General features: G+C 56.1%; 1 protein-coding gene across 1 annotated transcript; it reads right to left on the bottom strand.

Moving 5' to 3' along the window:
• Nucleotides 1–575: 575 nt before the first annotated feature.
• On the bottom strand, nt 576–10348 carry Zc3h12a (zinc finger CCCH-type containing 12A). The gene is made up of 6 exons (XM_026782168.1): nt 10296–10348; nt 9151–9624; nt 4902–5041; nt 3319–3553; nt 2739–2845; nt 576–2574 (listed from the first exon to the last, which is right to left on the bottom strand). Exons 2-6 carry the CDS (start codon nt 9588–9590, stop codon nt 1709–1711), a joined length of 1788 nt encoding a protein of 595 aa, XP_026637969.1. The 5' UTR covers nt 9591–9624; nt 10296–10348; the 3' UTR covers nt 576–1708.
• Between the last annotated feature and the right edge of the window lie 1166 nt (nt 10349–11514).

Raw genomic sequence — 11514 nt, 5'->3', positions numbered from 1 at the left:
CTGACAGGGTGGCCAGGCGCCGGTGGGCAGGGCCCCGGGGGTGACATTTTCTTCCACAGCATCACAGCTGTCTTGTACTGAAGTCGTTTTTAAAGCAGAAAATACGGCTGCACCGGCCATTAAGTACAAACCCGAGGACTTGTTCAAAAAGGTAGGATTATTAAAGCTGTAATTTCTTCCATTTCCCCCAGCTGATAGTATTTGTTCGGGGACTGTGTGATAGCCTAGCCTTTCATTTAAAATATTTAATACATGCGATCATTTTTGAGGTTGGAGCAGGAAGGAGGAGGGAGGGAAGCATCCTCTTGCCTGGGCTTGTCTAGGCTGGGGAGCAGTTTGACGTGGATGGGGTCAGTCTGTGAAGCCACCCACAGGAGTCATGCTTCTGGAGGCCTCGAATGAGCCGTTCTTATGGGGCAGGAGGCAGGTCACACGCCCAGCACGTATTATCTCACTGAATCCTCGTGACAAACCTGTAAGGTGGCTGCCATTAGTATTCCCATTTCAGAGGATGAGGAAACTGAGGTCTGAGAGGGACAGTCCCTTTGCTCCAGGTGGCAGTCAGTGGCAAGGCCTCCCCATGCTGCTGTCCCTACCCCAGCTCTTCCCCAACCCCCATTCTTCAAACACAGCAGATCTGGGAGGAGGGTCCGGTGTGCAGCACCCAAGAGCTCCCTCCCACCCTCACCCCCTCCCAGATGCCCCGCCTTCTAAGGCTATAATGTGGTTGATCGGTTCCTTATTTCCTACCCTCAATTCTACAGCATAGAAAAGGGGAACAGCTCCGCCAGCCACCACTATCCCGCTGAAGCCTCAGGGCTCTCTGTTGTCACACTTCTGCTTGTGGCACCTGTCACCGCTGTGTCCAGGGACATCCCACCTCCCATCCAGGCTCAGCTCTAAGGGACCCACCAATTCTGGAAACCTTCCTTTCTGAGGACAGGGAATGACGTCAAATGGCTCCCCCCGGGTGAAAGCTCGAGGCCACCTGCCCTCCTGGGCTCTGGTACTCCAGATCAGCCCTTACTCCTCTCCCCACACGCATATCAAAGACAATTAGCTCTTCAAGGACTCACAAAAGCCTTTATTTTTGTCATTCTTTCCACTTAAAATATTTCAATTTCGTATCTGTACACAGCATACATGTGTCCTCCCACCCATGGGGAAAGGTTAACAGGTGTGGGACAGAGGGCCTTGGAGCCCTGGTGGGGTGACGGGGTAGGTGGACAGAGCGGGCGGGTGGGTTATAAGAAGCATCTTGCTTACTAACATGAAGCCTCATGCCCTGTGAAAAGGGATGAAGCCACATTGGCTTGAGGGGGGCCTCGGAGGGCAGGCACATGGTGCCCAACTTGCCGGCGGTGCCAGCGTCCCAGGGACAGGGTGGAGGGTGGGGTCTAGTTCAGGCCTCTGCTCCCCTAGGCCTCCCTCCCCGCCCTCTGAGAAAAAAGAGGGTTTGGGCATCAGCCACGGATGGACGGCCTGACCGGCAACGTCTCCTTAAATGACAGAGATACAATGTGTATCAACAGGGTGATCGCTTCTGACCCATGCGGGATAGATAGAGGTGCCACAGGGCCAGAACCAATCCTATGGGGTCTTTGGTTTGAGGATTCTCTTGCCAGCTCCATTCGTCCCTCTTCCAAGGTAGGCTAAGGGCTGGGGACTGATCTGTGATGCCTGACAGCCCCTTGAGCCACCTCCTGGCTTACTTACTGAGGTGCTGGGACTTATAAGAAAGGATCTCGGCGGCCAGCTGCTGGGGGTCCAGGAGCTGTGGGAAGCGCTCCATCACAGCTTCTACCAGGTGTGGGGGGAAGACGCCACACAACTTGGTGTACACACCAGCCCTTTCTTTGGCCCTTTCGCTCACCCTGCCCCAGGGGCCCCCACTAGCCCCTGGGCTGGGCCTCTGGGGCTCTTGAAGGACTGGGGTGGGTGAGGGCAAAGGGTATGGCTCAGACCAGTACTCTCTGGCTGGAAAGGTGGGCAGCTGGGGCATATACTCGGCGGGGACACTGAAGTGGCCAGCACCCATGGGCTGTCTAAAGGGAGCAAAGGCAGGTGCTGCTGGGAGCTCAGACCCATAGGTGTGATAACCAGCATAAGGACCCCGAGTGGAGCCCGACTCCCCAGGGCTGCCTCCTCGCACCCCCCATAATTCCGACATCTGGCTCTCCAGGGAACCGATGCCTGAATCAAGGCACTCCTGGGAGGTGTATGGGAGCGAGTCCAGGGTGGGTGGGATCCACTCGGTGGGCCCAAAGCTGCCCCCACTGACAGGGAGGCTCCTGCCAGCCGTAGTAAAGGTCTGTGTGGAGCCTTCTTGGTGGGGGCCTGGGGATGATCTGGCCCCCAGTTTTTTCCCATCTAGACTGCTCTTCTCAGCTTCTGGAGACACAGAGCGGGGCTGAGAGGCAGGGGAAGGCCTCTGGCCACTTTTGTCCTTCACTGGGGTCCTGGGGGGTGAGAGGAGGGCATTAGCGCGGAGCTCATCAGCCACGGAACGCTGGGGGCGGCTCGGCCGCTCAGGGTGGAAGAACCGGCACTTGATTCCATAGGTACACTTCCGCCCTGCAAGAAGGACAAAGAGCGTCTCGAAATGGGGCCAGAGAGAAGAGGAGGCGCAGGGACTTGGGGTCTAGGTAGTCTCCACAAGGAAGCACAGGCAGGCCTAGGTGAACGGGCAGACAAGAGGGAAGGTAAAAAAGGGTACTGAAGACGGAGCTGGGTCTCACCATAGGGACATGGCTGCTTCCTGTGTTCAGAAGGCAGTGACTTCTTACGCAGGAAGTTGTCCAGGCTAGGCCCATGCCGTCCCAAAGGGTCATCAGGGGGCATGAACCTGTGGTAGATGAAACGAACGCTCAGGAGAAGGAAGTCATGAAGAGGGCCCAAGGAAAGGGCTGGATAGCCAGGCTTCCTGGGGAGAGATCAGCCCCCAAACTGCCTGTCTGCAGGATGCCCCAATTCTGAGTCTGCAGTTGGCTCACCCCAAAGGAAGAGGGGATCCCTCAGTTCAGAGGGGTATAGCTCAGGATTACCTTCAGGGCACTCCCTAGGCTGGGAGTTCTCAAGAAGCCACAAGCTAACTGCATCTTGGAATGTATGCTGCCATAGACTTACTGGAGAGAGCCATCGAGGAATGTATTGGGTCTGTCTCAAGCTAGCTTCAACCCCCAGCCCCCAGTCAAAAGCTCTGCTGGCCCTAGCCTTCTCTCCGTTACTCATGTCACTGCCTAAGCTGCAACCCAGACCATGGGCCCACAGAGTCCCCCAGGATCTCTCCCAGTTCCCAGTCCTCCAGCAGGAACGTACTTGTCGTTGACGAAAGAGTACATGAGCAGCCGCTCCTCAATGAAGCGCTTCCACTCCTGCCGCTCGCCTTGGAGGTCCCGGTACGTGTCATTGGAGACTACCACCCCGTCGGATTCATAGGCCAGCTTCACAATGAAGCGGTCATCATAGCACACCACACGCTTGCCACCTACACGCCTGGATGGTGTGAACACCAGGATCTTCTTTTTCTCTAGTTCCCGCAGAATGTGCTGGTCTGGGGGATGACAGAGGTGCCGGTCAGGGGCCCCTGGGGACCCCGAGACACCCAACAAGGCTCCATGGCTCACAGTGGCTGGGTTCAGAGGCTGTTCACACCAGTTTCGAGAGGACAGAAACCAGGCAGCCATGTGGAAACCAAGTGCACCTGTGTGCATGAGCGTTCCATTCGGCAGGAATGCTGAGCCCAGAGTGGCTCTTCCTGCTTCTCCTCTGGCCTATGTGTCCTGCCTGTGTCCCCCACCATAGGGGTTCAGGAAGAAGTGTACTGGCCATGTCCCTCACACACTCAGAACAACGTTCCCAGCCTTATTCAGAAGAGGCGCAGGAGTCCCCAGCCTGGCCCAGCCTTGCAGACTTCTAAAGAAACTGTCTTCTTACTTCCTCCTCCTCAAGGTGGGGGCTCTCATGGGGGTGATGGCCGCAGCCTGAACACACCACGCATTCTCGCTGTGCTGGGTTAAGCACTTCCATACCGTCTCAATTGCTCCTCTGGCAGTGTTTGGTGGATATTGTCAGCACACCTCCACCCTGCCCCATTTCAAGCTGAAGAGCTCAAGGCTCACAGCCCTAAGACCCTTGTCTGGGTTACTTGGGGCCAAGCCTCTCACCTTGTCTTCTTGTCCCAGCACCCACGGTCTCAATCATGAAACTATACTGCCCCTCTGCCACTGGGGATACAGAACAAGGGATGCCTCTCCTATAGGATGAGACACCTCAAGACTACACAAGGTGACTCCCAGCCATTCTCATCTGAGCTGGGCTGCTGAAGGCAGCAGGCATTGAAAAAAAGACAGGCTGAGGTCCAAATCAGGAGCAGAAGGAGAGAGAGTACGAGCAAGGAACTCAGGACCGCGAGGGGTGCACCTACACACTGAGACAATGGGGATGTTCTACTGGGAACTCACCAAGGCCAGCTGGCCTGTGTCTGGAAAAGCCTGGGATAAAACTGGACTCTCTGAACATAGCGGACAATGAGGACTACTGAGAACTCAAGAACAATGGCAATGGGTTTCTGATCCTACTGCACGCACCGGCTTTGTGGGAGCCTAGGCAGTTTGGATGCTCAACTTGCTAGACCTGGATGGAGGTGGGGGTTCCTTGGACTTCCCACTGGACAGGGAACCCTGATTGCTTTTCGGGCTGGGGGGGGGACTTAAGTGGGGGAGGGAAATGGGAGGAGGTGGCGGGGAAGAGACAGAAATCTTTAATAAACAAATAAAAAAGAAAAAAGACAGGCTGGCCCTTGCTTATCATCTAGAAGGTGTTGGCCCTATTCAAGGACTCTTTTGGGGAGCACCAAGGTCGCTGGTACAGTGAGGCCACCCCACTTCCAGCACACATACCTGTGATGGGCACATCTGGCCGAGGCTGTTCCTTCCTCCATGATGGTACAAACACGGTGATGTCTGTGTGGCCCCGCTCCAGAAACCAGTTCACAGCCAGCAGAATGCCCCGACAAGAGAAGACTTCCTTGTTCCCGTGACTGGCAGAGGAGGGATAAGTTAGCTCACAGAGTAGCCAGTCTGTGGTCACCCAGGCCGGAGCAGAAGTGGGAAGTGGGCCACGCTCCAGCCCTGCTTGGCCTTGCCGGGTAGCTGCAGGACTCAGTCCCTGGCTCTCTGCCTGTAGGGCCTAAGGCCTTGTCCCTGGGCCCGTTCCCACAGCGCCTGGTGGCCAGCCCCAGATGGGACTTTCCCTAAGATTCCATCTCCTCAAAGTGTGGATCCACCCAGGAATCTAGCCACACTGGCTCCCCACGAAGAGGGGGAGGGTCGGGCCACTTGCAACATATCTGGGGGTGGGTAAAGGTGATGGGAGACTTGGGGATCCTGTCCTACCCAGGAGCCAAGGGGACCACAGGGACACAGATTTGCACACTTAGGCTGAGTCACTTCTTTCCCTCAACACTATACAGCAAAGAGGCACCAGCGGAGGAGGAGGAGGCGGGGGAGGCACCAGCCATGTTAAGCAGGAGAGAAACCAGACTGTTCCGGATTAAAGTTCAGTCTATGCACAAGGTCTCGGCTGGCTTGGGTCCCCAAAGGGTGCAGGAAAGGAGCATGGGGAGTCACCCTTCTACAGGGGTCAGGAAATAACAGCCAGAAGGCACTCCAGGAAATTTTCAGGGCGAAAGTGAAAGGCCACCTCTTTTCCTCTCAAGAGGCCAGTTCCCTGCAAGCCTGCCCCTCCCTGCATGTCTGCGTGGGGGGGGGCCACTGCCGCCGCCCCAGGGCGGGTGTGACTCCTGGCAGAAAGATGGGCAGGAAATTGCTGGGGAACTCTGCTTGCTCACAAGAAGGGCTGGGGCATCAGGCCTTGGGCTTGCTCTATCTAAACATGGCTTTCCTCAGAAGTAACCTAGCTGGCTCCTAGGCTGCCCTAGCCTGTGTCTCTGCCCAAGAGCTTGGTAGAGGGCACCTTTCTTAGACAAGCCATTTCACACCAGGAGGGCTTGAGGCTAAAGACGCAGGTAAGGTGGAGTTCCTGGAAGTGCTGAAGGGGGGCTCCCTCCCCAGCAATCCCAGCCTCTGGTTAGCCCCATAGTGAGCGACTCAGACTCATATTTGGCAAATAAAATAGAATAAATGTTACGCAAAAGAGGCAAGTCCATGGCAGACCACATCCTGTGGGTAGCTTTGGGGAGAGGGGGGTGATAGCTGGAGTCCCAAGAGACAGAGAGTGGGGAGTGGGGCAGCTGGAGGCATGGAGGCTATCTGGGGTGGGGGTGGGATGGGGTGAGGGTGAGGCTCCAGAGTCTCTCAGTCTCTGAACTGTAGAGGAAACAAAGTCATCCCCAAGGCAGCGGAGTCAAAACTCATGGGGAGCTGCAAACCTGGCCGCTCTGTGCTCTCCCTGGAATCATCATCAAGCCCACAAGAAGACCACTGCTATTACCCTCTGTTCAGAGGGTCCAGAGAGGGTAACTTAGTCACCATGGGTCACACAGCAGCCAATGTGAACAGAACCACTCCTGTTGGCATTTAGGTACCAACATCCCTGATGGCTGGGAAGGGCACAGAGTCCACCTAGACAATCGCTCCACCTAGACCATCTCAGTGCTGGGAAGAAGACTCCATGACACGCACAAGTAACCTGGCTAGTGCTAAGAGGTGGAGAGCCAGACTGGAGTGTGGGGTTACTGGGTCACTGTCGATGCCCTTACTGAAGATGTGGAGATCGAGGATGTGGCAGGAGGAGTGTCAGAACTCAAGCATCGATGGCGTATATTTCTGCATATGGAGAGGGACACCCCTGAGCCAGAGAAATGATGGGCTCGGCAAATTCTCACACTTCCTTTCGGAAGCCAGGTGACATGTCAAAACCTCTGAGGAACATCCCCGCCTGTGGCTTCACAAAGCCCACGGCCCCATCAGACTGTCTCCTTCCCTGGACCATCTGTTGTCTCCTCCAGATGTGAGGTAGTTGTCTGCACCATGGCTTACTGTCCTGAGTGTGCCATGTCCACATGTCCCCTGACCTCTCTGTGGATTCATGGCCCCTCCTGGACCAGCCACATCAAGCTTGAGGATCTCCCGATGTACTGCCTCTGGGCATTTAACCTCCTGGCAGGGGACAAGTCTCCTCTCAGCCGTGCTGGTACCGGAATGTTCCCTCAGCAGGTAGTCAGAGCCCTATTCTTGGCAGCAAGAGCACTTGAGGCCTGAGGCCCAGAACGCCCGCCCGGACTACTCATTCAGTTCACTGCAATGCAGGAAGCTTGGTTGGCCCAGGAAAACCAACTTCCTCCCACCCTCAAGAGTCCCGCATGCCCCCAGGTCGGGGCCCCTACCCAGCCTGATGGGCTGGGCATATGGAAGACTCCAGCTCCTGCCCAAGGACAAGGCAGGGTTAGCCTCCCCAGGTATGAAGAACTGCCTGGGCTGGGCCTAGTGAGTACAGGAAAATTCCCTTAGAAGGAAACAGAGGTGAATTTCCCCACGATTTGCATATGGTGGGGGCTAGCCCTTGTGTGTGTGGGGAGCAGCAGGGTAGGAACCAGGCAGCTGCTGAGACAGGAAGTGTGAGGCTGGAATTCCCCTTCCGTGGTCACCCCAGCTCAGAAACCCCCAGCAGATAGGCAGGCGGGCCGGCAGACAGTAGCTGTCTGTCTCTTTGGTATCAGCTCTCCTGAACCCCTCCACTACTGCCCCTCCTCCCGCCCAGGCCCCTCCTTCCCCTGCCCAGGATACAAATACACATAGCACATGGCTGCCCACAAGACACCCAGCCCACGATTCCTCGGGGAGGTCAGACCTCTCCAAATTCCTACCCTGTCTCAGAACCTCCAAGAGAACGGCAGCCTCTGAAGGGACAAGTTTGACCTGCTGCCCTCTGACATGGAAGCCAGCGTTTCTCAGCCTTCCTTCCAAGATCAGTTCATTTTAAAGATGTGAAGACGGACCCAAAGGTGTTGAAGAGGGCTGCCCCCGTGTACCAACTAAGTAGGGCCGGGGCCAGCTAGACAGCTCAGCTGGCCCAGCTGGGTTGGGAGTAGGTGGGACCAAATGCCAGGTAGGGAAGAAGCTGGCTGGCATCGTGACAAGTTGGGCAGTTCACCTGGGACAGCCCTTGGGGCAACCAGGAAAGAGACTTCCCCTCTTCCTGTTCTCTTGCTGGGGTCTCCCCTGGTCCCTGCCAACAGGAACTTTTCCTTGTGTGTGATCCACCTAGGCCTGACTCACCCAGCCCGCTGTGCAGGCAACAGGGAGAAAGCAGGACTGAAGGGTGCGGCCTGGATGGAAGGGAGAAGTCAAGGGCTCCCTAAGGTCAGAGGCAGCCTGGCTCAATTTCTGCCTCCACCCCGCCTCCTTCCCTGAGCAATCTGCAAAGGTCTGGGAACCCCCTGAGATGAGTCCAGCCCAAGCAGTATCAGTTCAGCCAATATAGATCCCATCAGGGCTCACGTGAGCCCAGGGCATCAGGCCACCTGCACACACCCAGGGAGGCAGATCCGGCCAATAGGTCACACCTGGTTAGGGCTAGGACGCTGCTCGCTCGTAATAGTTAACTAAGCCTTGCTTCTATGGGAGCGCTCAAGTCTAGGACAAGGAGGTCCCGGAGGACTCAGTCACTGAAGGACAACTATTCACTTAGTACTTACAACTCTCCACGTTTTATGCATTTTCTCCCCTCAAGGGCCACCTGAGAGGAAAGACTGAGGAGAGAGTGAAGAAACGGCCCAACTGGTGAAGCGACTGGCTCCCAGAAAGCTCGAGCCCACAGGCCATTCCCCTACATTGTCCTGCCTCATGTCAGAGGCAAGAAGAGAACTGGGCTCAGGAGAGACCACAGTACAAAGTACACTCTGGGCACAGAAGGCTGAGTTTGAATGCCTGCTGCTAATTTATCAAGGAGCGTGACTCTGGGCAAGGGTCTAAGCTCCTATTTTCCTTCTTAGGACATTCATGAAATGCTCCAAGAAGTCTTAAGGTTTCAGGGAGCCTCCTGGCACACGACGGAACCTCGCAGAGAGTGTTTGCATTCCTCAACAATCCACGAGGAAAGCCAAGCTTTTTTTTTTTTTTTTTTTTTTGTCCCAAAGGAAGAGCCACAGACATTTCCACAGGTCCTCTCCTCAGAACTGACACATACCTCATGGCCACATTGCTTCCATCGATGACCACAGGCCTCAGGTCACTGCCCTCCTTGTCCTCCTCTGGGAGTGAAGGTTCTAGAGAGGAAGGTTTGGGGGTGCTTCCGCCCCTGGGCACCAGGGGGAGCTGGGGACAGGGGTCTGTGGAGGCCTGGCACTCGCGCTCAGTAGCTGAACCATGCTTCACCAGTTCCCCCAGCACCGTGTTGGTATCCGCTTGGACCCCCAGCTTCTGCAGGACACTGTGGATCTCGGAGGATGAGTAGCCCAGCTTCCGAAAGAAGTCCACCTTCATCTGCAACTCAGCAGAGGCTTCTTTAGTCTCAGGGTCCTGGACTGGCTGAGGGCGACCCCTGCAGCTGTGGCTGTCCTCAAGATCCCACAGACTCATGGTGGGACTGGCTTCTTGGATAGGCTTCTTTCTATAGGGGTCACTCATATCTCAGATTCTTGGAAGGCGTCCATCACAGTACCTATGGACGAGACCACAGCGTTAGGGGCAAGAAATACCCACTGTAGCTCTTTCAGCCTCTCTCCCCTACAGGATAAGGTAACATGAACTGAGCTATTCTCCTGTGTCAGCTCAGACTGTGATCTCAAGAGCTCTCGGCAAGGAGTTTATTCTTAAATAGGGGAAACTGAGGCACAGGCAATAAGAATTTACTCAAGGTCATCAACTCAGAGTTTGTGACACAAAAACTTTCAACTTGTCTGACTCCACCCCCAAACCCGTCTTGTTCCACCAAGGGACCCAGAAGGCAGGGGCGGGGCTCTCAGAAGGGAACTGGGGACTGGAAGTGCGCAGGGGACCCAGGGGGCTTCCCCGTTGTGGCCATCGCCTTCGTTCTAGAGTCTCATACTAAGAGCCCAGGGCCGGAGTCCCATTCCGGGAAGGACAAGTTTCCGGGGTGACCCACAGGGAGAAAAGTTGCTGGGAGACTCTGGTTGGCTACCAGGCCCGATGACGCGAGGCGGCCCCGGTTAGAGCCTTGCGCGTGCTGGGTGCCCCAAGACACACCGCTCCACTCACCGGGGTGGACTCGGCGGGGTCCCCGCGATCCGCGATGAAGACGCGGACTGCGACCCTTCCGAGGCCGGACCCAACACAGCGCACCACTCATGCCACCCCGCAACACTCACTCACCCCTCCGAGTGACGGACGCAGCCCGTAGAGCGTCCATGGAGCCGAGTCCCGAGCTCCGACTGCACCTTCGTAGCCGCGACAGGCGGGCAGGTGCTTTAAGGGCCGTGACGCGGAAGCCGGGCAGGGCCGCCGCCCCTTCCTGCTCCGCCTCGCTCCTGCCCCGGCCACGCCCCTGGCGACCCACGCTGGTCCCGCCCCGTCCCTGACCAGACCCCGCCCCAGCATCCTTAGCCACGCCCCTGGCCACTCCAAGTCTGGGCGGCTTGGAGCTTGTGCCATCCTACAGCTTAAGGCAGGCGCTGCAGATACAGGTTCTGCGCACTGTGCAAAACCGGAATAGCACGGCCTCGATGGCTCAGCTCAACAACTTGACAGGCCCACCGACCTGGTCCAGACTTCCAGGTGCTCAAGTGAGACCACCGCCATTGGAGGTCGCACCTTCCTGTTAGGTGGAGACCGGGCCACTCCATTTCAGTCCCATAGGCTGTGTCTGAAGCCCCTTCAGAGATGGAGCCAAACTCAGTGTTAGGGGCACTTTTCCTGAAATAAATACCTTCCAAAGACAGGAGGGCACCACTCCAACAGATGCACAGTGGTGGAGGAAAAGCCAGGGAAAGGAGGGGCATTGACGCTAGTCTCTTTGGGAGAGTTCATGAAGAATGCTGTTAAGCACACTGCAAAACTCATCCTATCACTCACTCTCAAGAGGTCACTGGTCAAGATCCCTCAGATGAGCACAGTCCTTTACTGTATCTACCTGGGGCTCAGAATGGACAGATCCCTGTACTTGTGGACCTTTTATTTCCTTTGGGTTTTGTGTTCTTCCTGATACAAGGTCAAGCTACACAGCCCGTGCTATCCTTGAAGAGCCCAGTAGCCTCCTACCTCAGCCTCCTGAATGCTGCAGTTACAGGCAGGAGCTATCCTGCCAGCTCCATTACCTCCGGAGATGCAGAAAAAGGTTGAATGGCCTCAGCCAGAGACATCAAGACCAGGAGATTTGATTCCAGAGAATCAGGGACCACTATGAGTATTCTGGGGGCCAGCGTTGATCCATGGCAGAGGGATCCTGGCTGTTACTGTGTGTGTGTGTGTGTGCATGTGCCAGAGGAGAGAGAGGGGCAGAGGAGAGGGAGAAAGGAACCCCAGGACCTGCACATGGAGAACAAAGTCTATTACATCATCCGTATGCTTGTATATAGGGAAACTGAGGCTCGAG

This window comes from Microtus ochrogaster, chromosome 10, assembly GCF_000317375.1.
Source record: "Microtus ochrogaster isolate Prairie Vole_2 chromosome 10, MicOch1.0, whole genome shotgun sequence".
NCBI classification, from domain to species: Eukaryota; Metazoa; Chordata; class Mammalia; order Rodentia; family Cricetidae; genus Microtus; species Microtus ochrogaster.
The sequence above is the reverse complement of the archived record's forward strand: the minus strand, read 5'-3'. Positions and strand labels throughout refer to the sequence as shown.

Coding starts and splice junctions, on each gene's coding strand:
- Zc3h12a (XM_026782168.1), bottom strand. CDS start 9,590: ATGAGTGACCCCTATAGAAAGAAGCCTATCCAAGAAGCCAGTCCCACC. Junction 3,554..4,901: donor GCCAGATGTGCCCATCACAG/GTATGTGTGCTG, acceptor GTCATCCCCCAG/ACCAGCACATTCTGCGGGAA. Junction 2,575..2,738: donor GAAGCAGCCATGTCCCTATG/GTGAGACCCAGC, acceptor TCCTTCTTGCAG/GGCGGAAGTGTACCTATGGA.